The 18,190-nt window shown below is 31.7% G+C and overlaps 1 protein-coding gene across 1 annotated transcript in view; it reads right to left on the reverse strand.

The window, feature by feature from the left end:
• Window positions 1-18,190, reverse strand: part of ADAM2 (ADAM metallopeptidase domain 2) — a 107,589-nt gene that overhangs the window by 10,375 nt on the left and 79,024 nt on the right. Inside the window, exons 17-19 of the mRNA XM_011373439.1 lie at window positions 5,808-5,885; window positions 5,475-5,607; window positions 268-482 (exon numbers count right to left, since the gene is read on the reverse strand). Coding sequence (XP_011371741.1) covers window positions 268-482; window positions 5,475-5,607; window positions 5,808-5,885 — 426 coding nt within the window. The remainder of the gene's footprint in view (window positions 1-267; window positions 483-5,474; window positions 5,608-5,807; window positions 5,886-18,190) is intronic.

An 18,190-nucleotide genomic window follows, 5' to 3' on the forward strand; every position in this document is an offset into this window, starting at 1 on the left:
ATAAAGTAATGTTTAGTACATATTTAATAATTAAGATCAAATAATAAAAGGAGGTAGATAAACATTTTCTAGAAATCATTCCCACTTAATTTTACCCCTAACAAGTCCAAGTTGTTATGAGGTTAAAATTGCTGACCTTTTAAAAAATTCAGTTCATTCTTTATTATATTAATTATTGACAGATTAAGTATTAAATTTCCCTATAAAGATAAAATTAAATCTGATTTATTATTAGTAACATCATGGTATTATTTATTAACACATTACTATAAATGCCAACAAATTATAAAAGTAATGAATCTTAAATATGAAATCAATATACTCATCGCTTGTATACTCCTCAGTTTTCCATTTTTTTCTTTGGAAATAAACTTTTACCAGGGTTGCAATCATTACACAGAGAATAATGAAAAATGGAATGAGTAGGAAAACTGGCCATCTTGTAGGTTTGGAATGATAAACATTCTCAATATAGATCTTTTCTAGGAAAGAAAACATTGGTGATTCGAAAGCAATTATCAGGAATATGCACAGACATTTCTGTATTTTAATATAACTATTAAAAAAATATTTAAACTATTTAATAATTTACATTTAACATTCTTTAAAGAAGTAAATAAGTTGACGGTGTAAGTGCCCAAAGAGATGCTTCTAACTCTTATAATAATGATCCTATCCCTTGCTTTTTATTGCAAACCTTCTATTCCATGTAGTCTCTTTTCAGAACTGTCCGATAATATAGATGAAAGAATTAAGGTGTAATCCCTGGAAGAGCTGAGTTTTTCTCAAACTCAATTTTTAGTAAGAAATACTGTACATATAAGAAAATTTTAATAAAGTCCAAATTAACTTTTCTTTTATTATACTGATATATATTTTCATGATTTATCTAAGAAAGGATTGCTTATCCCAAGGTCATGTAAAATTTTCCTGTTTCTTTCAATAAGATTTATAATTCTAGCTTCTATATTTAGATTTATGATCTATCCCATATGAATTGAGTAAGCTGAATTTTTTTTTTTAGATATAAATCTTTTCTGGCAATATTTCTTTCTACTTTATTTTTTTTAAATTAAGTTTATTGGGGTAACATTGGTTAATACAATTATATAATTTTCAGGTGTACATTATCATTTGACATCTGTATAATCTATTATGTTTACTACCCAAAATCCAGTTTCCTTCAGCTACCATAAATTTCATCCCCTTGATCCACTTCACCCTTCCCCTAAACCCTATATTTGACCTCCTTTACCTCTTCTACCTCCTCCCTCCTCTCCTACTCCACTAGTAACCACTAGTCTATAGTCCTCTGGTAACCACTAGTCTATAGTCCGTGTCAATGAGTCTCTGTTTGTTTGTCCTACTCATTTGTTGCTTTTAGGTTTATATCCTACATGTAAGTGATATCATGTGATTTTCAACTTTTTCTGCCTGGCTTATTTCGCTTAGCATGATTATCTCGAGGTCCACCCATGTTGTCACAAATGACAGTATTGCAACTCTTCTTATGGCTGAGTAATATTCTACTGTATATATGTACCACAGCTTCCTTAGCCAATCATCTATCATAGAACACTTTGGTTGCTTCTATGTCCTGGCCATTGTAAATAATGTTGCTATGAACATCAGTGTGCAAATATCTTTTTAGATATAAGTTTTCAAGTCTTTGGGGTAAAGTAAGTTGAAATTTTTGAGATTCTTTGGGGTTGTGTGGATATCCAGTTGTTACAGTATAATGTTTCAAACTGACTTTCCCCACTGAACTAACTTTACTTTTCTTGAAAAATTGATTACTCTTATATGAATGGGTAAATTTCTAGATCATTCCTTTGATCTATTTATATATCTATACAAATGCCACGATGTCTTGATTAATCTAACTGTATACTAAATCTATACCATAAGAAATTCAATATAAGGCAAATAGGCTAACTTGTTCTTCTTTGTTATTCTTTTTGTATATTTTAAAATCAAATTGTTAATATCTAAAAGTTGCATGTTTTTACAATTCAGTCTTTTAATCTATAGAATTAATTTGGTAAGAAGGTTTATTATTTTAGCGAATTAAATTGCTAAAATAATAAACCTTCTAATAGGTGAATATGGCATATTCATTTATTTGTATGTTTAACGTTTACTTCATTTTTTTTTTAGTTTCAATGTAAAGATCTTGCACATATTTTGTTAAATTTATTCCTAATATTTTATATTGTGATGGTATTATAAATGGTACTGATTTTAAGTTGATTTTTATTTACTGCTGCTATTATATAATAATACTGTTGACTTTTGAATGTTTTCCTTTGAAATTTCAAAAACTATTGCTTCCAAAAGTGTTTTTGTAGATTCTTTAGGACTTTTTACGTAATTAACCATATCGTTGTTTTTTTCATTTCATCCTTTTCAATCTTTATGCTCCTGATTTGTCATTCTTTTGTTACTTCACTGCCTAGGACCTATGGTAAAAATGTTGACTAGATGAGACTTTATTCGCTTGCTCTCAATATTTTGAGAAAAATAACATATTTCATCACAAAATATATTAACTGTTTTTTGCTAATGCTTTTTATTAGATTGATGAAGTTAGTAGTTGGTTTCTTTTTTAAAAATTCATGAAAAATGGTGAATTTTGTCAAATAATTTTCTGCATCATATTAAATATTGTATACCTTAAAAATTTTGTCGATTTGGTTAATTGCATTGATCAACATTCAAATGATAAAAGAGTCTTGCATTTCCAAGATAAACCCCATATTATCTGGATTATTATCTTTTTAATATAGATAGCTATATAACATGAGCTAATGTTTTGTTGAAAATGTTTACATCTATGTTCATAAAAGCAATTATTCTGTAATTTTTTTCTTTGTTAATTTCTTTGTCTGGATTAGGCATCTGGGTTATGTTTGCCTCATACAATGATCTGATAAAAGTTGCTCCCACCACTGTTTTTCGAAATGGCATTTCCTCCATGAAAAAAATTGGTGGAATTAACCTGTATTTTACCATCTAAACTTGTATTTATTTTTGTTTGTGGTTGTTTTTAAAAGAACATAAACCCACAGATCAAAGAGGTTTTGGTTCCTGGTTTCTTTAATTTCAGAAATTAAAGAAATTTCCGTTGGGAATAGCCCTTTTTATATCTGAGTAGCTTTTTTTCCCATAATAGATTAGGATTCAAAGAGCATATATATTACTGAGATTACTTTCAGTGTGAGCTCATATAATTTCTTTAAAAATGTGTGAATTTCTTGTGTATTAGATAAAAATACACGCCAGGGAGCATTTGAGATATTGCTCCCCAGCATTTGTCATCAGTTTGACTCAAATAACTCTGATTAAAAATAACTCCTATAAAAATTCAAAACAATAATAATAAATATATATCCCATTAAGTAAAAGCCACACCCACAAACCTCTTTGTGATAAGCCTTTTTCTATATTGGGCTCTGGGGCTGCCATAGAATAACGTATTTAAGATTCCTAGTAAGCTTATTGTTTGGGAGTTTTTATGAGGCATTCTAATATTTAGGAGGGCTTTCATTTAGATGAAGATACCTAAGAGGCATCACTTTATGTTTTCTGAAGTTTTCATAGAGGTTATATGTTTGACTTAATTTTTATCTGAGATCAAATTTGTTGCTTAATATCTCAAATTTGGCTGTCTGATATTTTTTACTTTAAGAATATTTTGCTGGAACAGACCAGGAATGAGAATTAGTTTCTTTTTAAACAAACAAACAACCAAACATCCTAGCTCTTTTACATTTTACTGGAAAATTGAACTATTTCTGTATTAATTATTACTGTCTTATATTTTATCATAGGTAACTTAAGTCACCTACCTGGAAATCTTTACAATCTACCTGAAAAATCTTGCCAAACAGAACCATGAATTCTACCTTCCACATTACCACAGGCAGCAGTTATGCCAAACAATTCACCACTTCACAAATCTCATTTTTCCAACTTCTAATAACATGCTTTCAGATTGCTCGCCAACAGTCTTCTAAGACAATTTTATTATATACTAATAGTTTTCAACTGTTTCCTAGAGGTCTTTCTACCTTTTATGCACCATCTAATTCTAAAGCTAATGCCACATGTTTTAGATTCTTATTGTATAAATACATCTTCTGGTATCAAATTGTATATAAGAGAAAGAGAGAGCTGTGCAAGAAACTGCCCCCAAATTTAGTAACTTAAAACAATCATATTTAGTTTTGTTTATTTTGTGGGTCATGAATTTGGGGAGGTCTTCGTTATGTGGTTGTATTTTTGTGTTTCAGTGTAGTTAAATTTTATACAGAAAGGATAATTTTCAACAGAATAAGTGTTCCAACAATGAGAATTCAAAGAATTAATATTCTAAAAGACCTAGTCAGAATCTGCAGGAAGGCCATGGAAGTCTCAGAATTCCACTTCTGTACATTTTTCTGACTTATATCACTAAGGTCAATCTGGATTCCAGGAAAGGAGTAGTCTTCTCTGCTCATTGGGGAAATGGCACGTGTGTGCATTAACAGAAGCAGTTAATTGCAGTCAATTTGAACATAAGCTACTGAAAGCTAATTGTTACTACTAAAATGGAAATAGCTTTATAATGTATTAAATATTTTGTAATGTTACCATTTATTAATCTGTTACCATATAACCTTAAATATAATATTTTAAACAATGGAATGAATGTGGAAATATTAAGAACTCTGGCTCAAAATCGAGTAAAAACCTGCTTTAATTATATATAAATTTAATTTTTTATATAAAGGAAGTCTGGCCCTAAGCATCATTGAATATGCTGGTTTGCTCTAAAGTCCATTCCTGCTTTGAACTAAAAAAATTTAGGGTGCTACATTCCCCAAGCTCCTTGATCTTTTGTCTTCTAGTTAGATTTGGCCAATGGGAGTCAATGGGTAAAATTTGAGGGTCAGAAGAGTAAAATAATCATGGTATTTATTCCTCTCCAGTAGTGGCTGTGAATGCTCTACATCATGCTGAACAGTGCCTCTCCTTGTGGTCTAGATTCTAATATAAAGCCTTGACCATAGTTATGTCATATTAGGTGACTCAGATCTGGTTCTAGAGGTACCACCTCCTTTTATTGTCCCTTCAACCCTAAGAAATGATAGTAGATTCCTGCTGTTGCTAATTTCTGGTTTACCTTATCATTCTCTGACTAGTTTTCATCTCTGCCATTTCATCTTACCTAATGCCTTATGTAAAATTCCTTCTGTATGAAGGACTAAAGTGGTTTCTGTTTTCCAGCCTGGGCCTTAACTGACATATCTCACCTATAATATATATTACATTACTTTCTGTAAGTAAAACATAAGTTAAATAGCTTATATGATTTATTATTTAATGTTCAAACATAATCTAAATATGAACTGGCAGATTAGATATTATTAATTTTAATTTAATAAATTAAAATGTTATTCTAATGATGTTTTCAATTTGTTATTAATACTTACCAGGATTTCGTGCTCCTGTAGGTGGAAAATTGCCACTGTCAATGCTCCCACCAGGAAAAGAATCATCTTCAGTATTGCAGTTTGGAGGTAAATATCTGGGTTTACAGTGACAGTTATCTTTATTATTACACACCTGAAAAAAAGAGAAATATAAGTAGCTCAAAATATTTGTGTTCAAGTATAATTTTAAAATAATACTTAAGTCAGATAAGGTTGATTTTCTTATGAGGTTTATAAATGTGTGTGTGAGTGTGTGTGTGGGCGTAGCTGTGTTTTCTTTCCTAGAATCACTTTTAATGATTTGCATTCTTTCCTCATAGTACTGGTACTTACACCCTGATTGTTGCATTTTGATGAAGGACAGTCATAAACAATCTCAGTATTATCTATACATTCCTTATTCTTGCACACCTAAAAGGAAATAAGCCAAACTAAGTTAACTGAAATCATTTGTATTTGGTATCTAATTAAAAGTTATTCATTTAATAATAGATATTATGCTATTATGTTTTCAGCACTAGATGAGACTCTGATTACCTGAGAATAAAAAAAACAATAAAAACATCTTTCATGCTTATTGTGGGATAGAAGGTATAACCATGAAATAGACAAAAAAGGCAAAGATAAATATGTGATAATTAGTATAATGAAAAAAGCTTTATGAAAAAATAAAATACAAGGAATTTATCTAACATGTGAGAACAGTGAAACCTTCTTATCTAACATGTGAGAACAGTGAAACCTAATGTTGAACATAATTTAAACATAAAAATGAAATACAAGATACTTATAAGAAAAGAAATATTTAAAATGACCCTCCATAGACTATTCGGAGTGTTGGTCAAGATGGTGGAGCAGGTAAACACTGTGCTTGCCTCCTCCCATGACCACCCTAAAATTACAACTAAAATATAGACCAATCACCCTGGAGAACCATCCAAAGATTAGATGAACAGAGGTCCTATAACTAAAGATATAAAGAAGAAGCCATTTTGACCTGAGAGTAGAGGCAGAGATGCAAAGCAGGTTGGCTTCCTACCTTCTTGTGATAGTCAAGAATCAGGAGGAAGGTCTCAACTGAGGGGTCTTTGCCCCTCACCAGTGCCAGGAAGAGCAGCTCCCAAAACATCTGGCTGTGAAAATCAGTCAGATTCCATCCATCTGGGTGAGACAGAAGGATGCTGGAAACCCAGACATGGCCCACACACAGACTCTCTCACTTCCAGGCACTCACCCTAAGCTCTAGTGGAGGGATTGTGACTTGGGGGATGCCAGAAACATACAGGAAGAGACTGAATAGTGTGGCTAAAGGGTGAGGGCTGGACTGAGAGCCTCCATTTTGCCTATGTTGAGCCCTACTCCCCTGTAGTTGGCAAGCACAATGCCCTCTTTCCTGTCCCTGTGCTGAGCCCTACTCCCTTGTAGTTGGCAAGCACAATGCCCTCTTTCCTGTCTCTGTGTTGAGCCCTCCCCCAAATGGCCAAATATGAACTTGCATTGGCCTGGTGAGCCGCACATACTACACCCTGGTGACTCCCTGTGTATCCGCCCAATCCAACTTATACACCACCAGAGGTTTTATCATGGCTAGCAGGTAGCTGTTGTTGCCCTGAGCTTTACTTTTTCTTGGACAACTCTTGGAAGTTTTTGAGCCTTAGAGACAGCTGACAGGCATTGGCAGACCTAGGGTTCCCTAGGCCTTTTGCTGAACTGCCCCAAGCCCAGTACTGGTGACAACCAACCTCAATTTGCTGTGTATCCTCTCCCAAGTACCTCCAAGTCCAGCACAGGCAGTTACCAACTATGGGTCTCTTTGTAGCTCCTACCAGATCACCCCAGGCCAATCACAGGCAGCAGGTGAACTTAGTCTGCATAAGAAGCCCTTCCAAGAGGCCCCAGAACCAGCACATCTGGTGGCCAGCTTTAAACTATAATAGAAAACCACCAGATTAGCCCCACAAGCTGCACTTCCAAAGGGTGGTCTCAGAAGGCACCTGAACATGCTAAAGTGAAGCCTACTTCATGGGGTTAATCCTTGCATAGCAGCTCATATGCTATGGTCGTGAGCACTCCTCAAAGCTAGTAAACCTGAAGGTCAATCCCATCTGCTGATGTACCTACAGCAATCAAAGCTCAAATACAACAGGAGGTCACACACAACCCACACAAACGACACTCCTGGGGCATCCAGCTCAGGTGACCAGGGTGGCTACACTACTGTGCCCCAAAGGACAGCTTTTATATAAAGCCACCTGGCCAAGACTAGGAGATATAGCATATCTACCTAATACATAGAAACAAATACAGAGAGGCAACCAAAACGAGGAAACAAACAAACAAAAATGTCTTAAATGAAAAAATAGGAGAAAACTCCAGGAAAACAAAACAAAACAAAATGGAGGCAAGCAATGCTTTAGATACAGAGTTCAAAACAATGGTTATAAGGATGTTCAAGGAATTTAGTAAGAATTTCAACAAAGAGATAGCAAGCATAGAAAAGAACTAGAAACCAATTTTAAAAAGTCAGAAATGAAGAATATACTAGAAGGAATCCAGAGCAGATTAGATGAAGCAGAGGATCAAATCAGTGATTTAGGTAATGAGATAGCAGAAAACAACCAATTGAAACAGCAAAAAGGAAAAAAGAATTAAAAAAATGAGGATAGTTTAAGGGCATCTAGGACATTGGCATAACAATATTCACCTCATAGGGGTACTAGAAAGAAAAAAGAGAGAACAAATGATTAAGAACCTATCTGAAGAAATAATGACCAAAAACTTTCATGACCTGGTGAAGAAAATAGACATACAAGTTCAGGAATCGCAGAGATTCCCAAACAGATAAAGACAAAGAGACCCAAATCAAGACACGTATTTAAAATGTCAAAGATTAGAGATAAAAAGAATCTAAAAAGCAACAAGACAAAGTCAGTTAGTTATTTAAAGGGAACCCCCATAAGACTGTTAACTGATTTCTCAATAAAACCTTTGCAGGCCAGAAGGATGGCATGAAATATTTAAAGCGATGAAAAGTAAGGAACCACAATCAGGACTACTCTACCCAACAAAGTTGGCATTTAAAATTGAGAGAGAGATAAAGAGCTTCCCAGACAAGAAAAAGCTAAAGGAATTCATCATCAAACAAGTATTACAAGAAATGTTAAAGAAACTTCTTTAAGAAGGAGGAAATATATATGAATAATAAAAAGGCAATAACCACATACCTATCGATAATTACTTTAATGTCAATGAATTAAATAATTCAATCAAAAGACATAGGATAGCTGAATGGATAAGAAAACAAGATTTAAACATATGCTGTCTACAAGAGACCCACTTCAGATTGAAAGACACACACAGACTGAAAGTAAAGGGATGAAAAAGATATTTCATACAAATGGAAACAAAACAAAAAAAAGCTAGGATATTAATACTTAGACAAAATAGACTTTAAAACAAAGGCTACAGTAAGAGACAAAAAGGTACATTACAAAATGATAAAGGGATCAGTCCAACAACAGGATATAACCCTTGTAAACATTTATGCACCTAATATAGGAACATCTAAATACAAAAAGCAAATATTAACTGACATAAAGGAAGAGATTGACAGTAACATAGTCATAGTAGGGAACTTTAACACCCCATTGACATCAAGGGATAGATCTTCTAGAAAAATCAACAAGAGAAGAGCAACCTTAAATGACACATTAGATCACATAAATGTAATTAATATTTTTAGAGCATTTCACTCAAAGCAACAGAATATATGTTATTTTCAAGGACACATGGAACATTTTCCGAGATAGACCACATATTAGGCCACAAAGCAATTCTCAATAAATTTAAGAAGACTGAAATCATAACAAGCATCTTCTCCAAACACAAAGTTATAAAACTAGAGATCAATTACAAGAAAAAAAAAAAAAAAACTGAAAAACACACTAACACATAAAGGCTATATAACATGCTACTAAACAATAAAGAGCTATCAATGAAATCAAGAAAAAAATTAAAAGAGAAAAATACAAACAAGAACACAACAATCCAAACTCTATGGGACACAGTGAAAGCAGTTCTAAGAGGGAAATTCATAACAATACAGGGCTACTTCAAGAAAGAAAACAAAAAAATTTCTCAAATAAGCAATCTAAGTTACACCTAAAAGAACTAGAAAAAGAACAGCAAAGAGAGCCCAAAGTAAGTAGAAGTAAGGAAATAATAAAAATCAAAATGGAAATAATCACAATGGAGTCTAAAAATTACAAAAGATCAGTAAAACCAAGAGCTGATTCCTTGAAAAGATAAACAAAATTGAGAAACCTTTAACCAGACTCATCATATATAAAATAGAGGACTCAAATACGTAAAATCAGAAATGAAAGAGGAGAAGTGACAAGTGAAAGAATGGAAATACAAAAAATTAGAAGAAAATATTACAATTGCATGCCAACAGATTTGACAATATGGAAGAAATTGATAAATTTCTATAAACATACAATGTTCCAAGAATGAAACAAGAAGAAAGAGAAAAATCTGAACAGACCAGTTACTACTAACAATACTGAATCATTATTCAAAAAACTCCCCACAAACAAAAGTTCTGGACAAGATGGCTTCACAGCTTCATTCTACCATACATTCAAAGAAGAATTAACACCTATTTTTCTCAAACTCTTCCAAAAAATACAAGAGGATAGAAGGCTCCCAACCTCATTTTAAGAGGCCATCATTATCCTGCTTCCAAAGGCAATACAAAAAATAAAATTATAGACTAAAATCCCCGATGAACATAGATGCAAAAATCCCCACCAAAATATTAGCAAACCAAATTTAGCAAAACATTAAAAAGATCATACACTATAATCAAGTGAGATCATTACTGGGATACAAGTTTGGTTTAATAACAACAAATCAATGAACATTGTACATCACCGCATAAACAAAATGAAAAATCAAAATTATATGATCGTATCAATAGTGTAGTAAAAGCATTTGACAAAATCCAGCATTCATTTGTGATAAAAACAAATTTTCAGCAAAGTGGGAATAGACAAAACATACTTCAACATAGTAAAGACCATATATGACAAACTCACAGCTAACATACTCAAGAGGGAAAACTTAAAAGCATTCCCCTTATGATCAGGAACAAGACAAGGATATCCACTTTCACCACTTCTATTCAACAAAGTATTGGAAGTCCTAACCACAACAATTAGACAATAAAAAAAAATTAAAATAAAAAAATTTAAAAAAAAGGCATCTGAATTGGAAAGTAGTAAAATTCATTCTTTGCAGATGACATGATACTATATAGAGAGAACGCTAAAAATTTCACCTAACAAGAGTTAGAACTCATAAGTGAATTCAGTAAAGTAGCAGAACACAAAATTAATATTCACAAGTGAGTTGCATTTCTATACACCAAATAAAGAATTATTAGAAAGAGAAATTAAGAAAACAATCCCATTTGCAACTGCATCAAAAAAAATACCTTGGAATAAATTTAATTAATGAGGTAAAAGACTTGTAGTTGGAAAATTATAAGACAGTAAAGAAAGTAATTGAGGAAAATACAAATAATGGAAGCATATACCATGCTCATAAGTAGGAAAAATTAACATCGTTAAAATGTCCATATAATACCCAAAGCAATCTAAAGTGATTATTTATATAACTTACAAAGTGATCACCACTCATCTGACATCATACATAGTTGTTACAATATTATTGACTATATTCCTTATGCTATACTTTATATCCCCATGATTGTTTTGTAACTACCAATTTGTAATTCTTAATCCCTTCCCCCTTTTTCCCACCCCACAACTCCTCCTATCTGGCAACCATCAAAATATTCTATGAGTTTGCTTCTGTTTTGTTTATTTATTTTCTTCTTGAGATTCCACTCCTAAGTGAAATAATATAGCATTTCTCTTTCTCTGTCTGGCTTACTCCACTCATAACAGTACCCTCTAGGTCCATCCATGTTATTGCAGATGGCAAGATTTCGTTCTTTTATATGGCTAAGTAATATTCTAACACATATATGTACCACCTCTTTTTTATCCATTCATCCATTAATGGACACCTAGGTCACCTCCATATCTTGGTTATTATATAATACTGTAATGAACATATGGATTCACATGTCCCTTTGAAGTAGTGTTTCGGGTTTATTCAGATAAATATCCAGAAGTGACATTATTGGGTCTTTCTTTGTCTTATTACAGTCTTTGTTATAAAGTCTATTTTGTCTAGGATAAGTATTGTTACCCTAGCCTTTGTTTCCATATGGATGAAATATCATTTTCCATAGCTGTACTCTCCATTTCTGTGTGTCTTTCAATCTGAAGTGTGTCTCTTGTAAGCAGCATATGTAAGGATCTTGTTTTCTTATCCATTCAGCCACCCTATCTTTTGATTGGAGCATTTAATTCATTTACATTTAAAGTAATTGCTGAGGGAATTTATCACCATGAGACATGGCCTACAAAAATATACTAAAAGGAATCCTTCATGTTAAATAAAAGGTTGCTAGTGTATAGCTAGAAATCATGTGCAAAATTAAAGATCTCTTGTAAAGTTAAATAAATGGAAACATAAAAATCAGTATTAATGTGATTTTGATTTATAACTCCATTTAAAAAAATTTCTATGACGTCTAAAAGACATGCATAAGATAATTTTAAATCTATGTTAATGGCTACACAGTATATAAACATGCAATTTTTGACATCAAAAACAAGTGTCAAGAGCAAACAGTAAAGGAGTGGAAGTTTTTTATGTGCTTAAAGTCAATTTGGTATCAATTCAAAGTAGATTGTTATAAATGTAGTATGTTATATATAATCATATGGTTGTAAACATAAAGAAAACATCTGTAGAACATACACAAAGTGAAATGAAAAAAAATAGTCAAGTGTCACTAAAGAACATCAAGGAAGTTGCTAATGAATAAAATGAGGGAAAAAAATTATAAAAAGTACAAAGAATAAATAATAAAATGGCAAAAACAAATCCTTTTCTATAAATAATTAATAATAATGTTAATGGTTTATCAAATAGCATAAATTGTCAGATTAGATTATATTTTTCAACTCTGTGCTGATAGAGACTCTCTTCAAAAGACTCACTTGGTATCTAGTGACACAAACATGTTGAAAGTGGAAGAATTAAAATAGATATTCCATGAAAATAGTAACAAAAGAAAGCATAAATGGTTATAATAATATCAGACAAAATAGATCTTAAATCAACTACCATTACAAATGAAAACAAGAACATAAAACACCAAAGACTTATGAGACATATTGCAAAACACTGCTGAGAGAAAATTTTAACTGTAAACCTTTACGTTAAGAAAGAAAAATGATCTTAAATCAAAAACCTAAGTTTGCACCCTAAGTAAATAAATAAAAAACATACTAAACCCAAAGCTAGTAGGAGGAAGGAAATCATAAAGATTAGATGATGCTTAACAAAATAGAGAATAGAAAAATGAAAAACAAAATTGAAAACCCTTTACCTAGAATGACTAAAAAAAGAGAGAAAACTCAAATATTTAACTTACAAATTGCTACTACTTTTACAGAAATATTGAGGATTATGAGCACTATGACAAATTATAAGCCAACAATTTGTATAAGTCTGATAAAATGGAAAAATCTCTAGGAACACCCATCTACCAACACTAAATCACAAAGAAAGAGAAAATCTGAATAGACTTATAACTCATAAGGAGTTTAAAATGAAAATAATAATTTTTTTAAAAAACTTTGAAACGAAGATAATTCCTGGACTGATGGCTTCATTGGTAAATTCTACTACTTAGAGAAGAATTAAATCAAACTTTCTCAAACTCTTCCAAAATATTTGAACAAGAGAGAACACTTCTGGTTGCATGGTATGAGGCCAATGTTACTCTAATACAAAGACACTATGAGAAAGGAAAACTACAAACCAATATTGATTTTGAACATTGATGCAACTTTCTCAACAAAAAACTAGTAAATGAAATTCAGCAGCATATTAAAAAGTTTATACAATATGACCAGTGGGATTTGTTCCCAGAATATAAAGATAGTTTAACATAAAAAAAAAATCAATCAATGAAATACACTACCTCAATGTACTTAAGGCCATCTATAAAAAACACACAGCTCACATAGTACGTGATGATTTTTTTAGTTTTTCCTCTAACATCAAAAACAATACAAAGATAATTACTTTCATGATTTCTAGTCATCAAAGTATTGAAAATTCTATCTATAGCAAGAAAAAGAAATAAATGGCATAAAGAAATAAAATGGCATAAAGAAATAAAATTATCTCTGTTCACAGATGACATGACTTTATATGTAGAAAATCATAAATATTACACATACACACACAATTTTAGAACTAGTAAACAAATTCAGCAGAGTTGCAGAACACAAAATCAACACATAATAATCAATTGCATTACTACATGTTAATGGCGCATATTTTGAAAAGGGAATTAAGTAAACAGTTTCATTTACAATAGCATCAAAAATAATAAAATATTTAGGAATACACTTAATCAAGGAAATGAAAGACTTGTACACTGAAAACTATAAAACATTGCTGAAAAATATTAAAGAAGACACATGTAGAAATATATCCCATGTTTATGCATCGAAGAAAAGATTGTTAAGCTGTCAATACTACCCAAGGCAACTTGCAGATTCAACATAGAACTTAGAAAATCCCAATGTTTTTTGCGGAAATAGAAAAACACATCCTAAAACTCATTATAGAATTTTAAGAGACTACAAATAGGTAAAACAATCTTGAAAAAAAAGAAAAATTTGAACACCCACTTATTGATTTCAAATTTGCTAAAAAAACTACGGTAATCAAAACAGTGTGATACTAATGTAAACAAAGACATATAGACCAGTGGAAAAGAACAAAGGGCCCGGAAATAGTCTTTCAGATATGGCCAAATGATTTTCAATAAAATTGCCATAGAAAGTCACACTAAATAGCTACATGCAAAAGAATGAACTTGGACCTTTCACTTAAACCATATACAAAAAAATAACTCAAAATGGATCCTAAACTCAAATGTAAGATATAAAACTACCAAACTTCTAGAATAAAATGTAGGGGGAAAATTTCATGATATTGGATTTGGCAATGATTTCTTGAATATAACACAAAAAGTATAGGCAAAAAGATAAATAAATAAATTGGACTTTATCTAAATTAAAAACTTTTGTGCATCAAAGCAATCAACAAAGTTAAATGTATCCCATAGAATGAGAGAAAATATTTGTAAATCTTATATCTAACTATGAATTAATAATTAGAAAATATAAAGAACTCCTAAAACTTAACAACAAAAAACAACCCTATTAAATTTTTTTAAAATGAGCAAAGGATATGAATAGACATTTCTCTAAAAAAGATATGCAAATGTCTGATAAGGATGGAGATAAGCTCAACATTACTAATCATTAGAAAAATAAAAAATGATAATGAGGTGCCACTTCAACCCATTAGAATAGTTATTAGAAAGAATACAAAAGAACAAATGTTGGTGAGGATGTGGAGAAATTGTAACCCTTGTGCATCGATGGTGGGAATGTAAAGTAGTAGAAAACAGTATAGGAATTCCTCAAGAATCAAATGAAATTACCATATGATCCAGCAATTTCACCTTTAGATACATAATCCAAACACTTGAAAACAAGAACTTGAGCAGAAATTTGTACATTAATGATGATAGCGGCATTATTTACAACAGCCCAAAGATTGAAATAAACCAAATTTCTATTGATGGATGCATGAATAAACAACATATGGTATAAACTTCTAATGGAACATTACTGAGCCTTTTAAAGGAATGAAATTTTGATACACACAACAACATGGATTAAATTGAAAACATTATGCCAGGTGAAATAAGCCAAACTCAAAGGACAAATATTGAATAATTCCATTTGTATGAGGTAACCAGAATATTCAAATTTATGGAGACAGAAAGTAGAATAGTAATTACCAGGGGCTGTGGATAGGGGTCACTGGGGAATTATAGTTTGATGGGTACAGAGTTTATCTGAAATGAAGAAAAATTTCTGGAAATGAACAGTAATGATGGTTGCACAACAATGTAAATACACTTGTGTCACTGAACTGTAAACTTAAAAATGGTTAAAGTGATAAATTTTACGTTATGCATATTTTACCACAAAAATATTTTTTAATATCCAGTGCTTTAGAACTAGGATCAGAGGTAAAATCACTAAAGTCATGTTGAAAACAATACAGTTGATGTTTGAAGAACTCAGAGGTTAGGGGCAAAGACCACTGTACCATTAAAAATTAGTGTATAACTTTTGCCTCCCCCAAAACTTAACTGCAGTCAACCCTGGATATTCTCAGAGCCCTGGTTCCAGGACCACTGTAGATAACAAAACTTATGGAGGCTCAAGTCCCTTATATAAAATGGCATAAAACAATGCATACTGTCAACCCTCCACATTTTCAGTTCCCCAACCGTAGACAAAGTACAGTTTTCACTCCACCATTAGTTGAATCCATGGATACGAAACCTGTGTATTTATTGAAAATAACCTGCATTTAAGTGTAAGTTCAAACCTGTGTTGTTTGAAGGTCAAATGTATATATTGTTATCCCATCAGCCAAGGGCATCCTAAAAAATAATGTATTGAATTCTGTTGTATATGAGGAATATACACTTTGATTGCTATGGTTGAAATTGTGGGGGGGTGGGGAAGCAGAATATTTATTTAATATTATAAAAGGATTAAATGTGAATAAAACACAAGACGTCAAATTAGTTCAGACAAAAATGTTTTGAAACATTTTAAAATGCATTCATTATTATAAAAACAATTAAGAATAAATAAAGGAGAGTCCTCCAGGAACACAAGTTTCAATGTTGTACACTTTTGACCATTAAAATTGATTATGATTGGTTTCCGTTTATCAAAGTCAGCATGGTGTTTCAGACCCAGCTAGGTCACTTCCAACAATCTGCTTTATTTTCATTATTAGTGTGATATAACGATTTGTGTATATCTTTAGGGTTTTATTCTTTTTATGAGCACACAAATGGTTTATGTTTTAGCAACTTGAAACCAGTTTCTTTTTTCCATTTTAGAAGAAGAGGCAAATAAATATTACCTTTTCCACATTTTAGAATTCTTTTCATACTCTAATCTTTTATATTTTTTTACTCAAGGAAAAAATATAACACCAAAGTGTTGGAGTGTTCATAATTACCATGTCTGTTTTTAATGGTGATGTCGTGTTCCACATGTATCTTCTGGTGTCCAACCATAGTGGGGATGCTAGATAATGAGAATGATGGCAATTATCTGTGATTTCTTGTTTCCATCAAATCACTCTATAACTCTTTCAGCTGTTCCCTCAGAATTGCATTAAAATATTTTTATGAGTATTTGTTGTTTATTTCTTCGACAAACATTTTTAAATCAGATTTTATGCTTATAATTTCTACTTGACCTTCAAGATTAAGACTTTATTTTAATTTTTAATTTTTTTTTATTATGGTAACATTGGTTAACTAAATCCAGTAAGTTTTCGGCATATAATTCAACAGTAAGGTGTCTGTGTGTGTGTATATAGGTGGAAGTAGGTGGTAATATTTACAACCATTTTTAATACTTAGTCATTAATGTCTGAGAATTGAAACAATGTGTATAGGATCCAATACCTCATCCTATTTCTTTGCTGATAAAAGAAATTCTGAAATTTCTTTTGACGGTCTGTTCATTCTAATCCAAATAAACATTTACATGAGTATTTAAAAAATAATGACACTAATTTGCAGAATACAAAAAATTTTTTAGAACACTAACATGATCATCTTTTAGAGCACTAACACGATCAGCACTAGCTTGATCACCTTTTGCTAATAGAAATATATGATATATATGAAGTCAAAGTTTTGTGGCCATCACTTGGATAACACCTTCCTCTACTCAGCCTCATTATCCCTCTACATTGAAACAGAAACTTCTCAAACATCATTGTGTATTGTTTTTTAATGATGAACAGTCGCATATTTTCAAGCTACTGAATGAAGTAGATGTCTATTTGGTGAAGCATCACCCTGGTCATAAATACTGTAGTAGAATAGTGACTACCAGATATCCCTCATCTTGTTCACTAACTGTGGTGAATAAAGATGGCATGCACCTTTTTCTTCCTTTAGTTCTTTCCAATAATCCTTCATGAAATGTGGAGATAATGGGAGTCCATCAACCATCTTGAAAGCAAAAGAAAGAATCACTTTCAGCTTATGGCTGAAAACTAGATTGAGTCTGGATCTTTGATGACATGATGTAACCCCATAACTTCTATAGATGAACAATCTTCACTATTTTTTTTATATGATGAAGAAGATAAATCATACATTGTTTAAGCCATAGTTGGTAGTTCTTGTTTCCTGTGCAGTTTCTCACTCCTACAGCCTATGGTAGGCTGTTTAGAAATAATGGAGAGTTAAAAATTAAAGAGAGATTAAGCAATAAATTGGGAAATATTTCCCAAAATGAATTTCATAAGAACAAAGAATACAAAGTGTTTTTGATAATTATTTGATTTAATAAAAGTTAATTTGATTCACAGCAGATTTGATTCCTTCCCAATCTTCCTTTCTTCCTCCCTTCTTTTTCTTTTTCTTTCTTTTCCTTCCT

Source organism: Pteropus vampyrus, unplaced genomic scaffold (assembly GCF_000151845.1).
Source record: "Pteropus vampyrus isolate Shadow unplaced genomic scaffold, Pvam_2.0 Scaffold8, whole genome shotgun sequence".
NCBI lineage: Eukaryota > Metazoa > Chordata > Mammalia > Chiroptera > Pteropodidae > Pteropus > Pteropus vampyrus.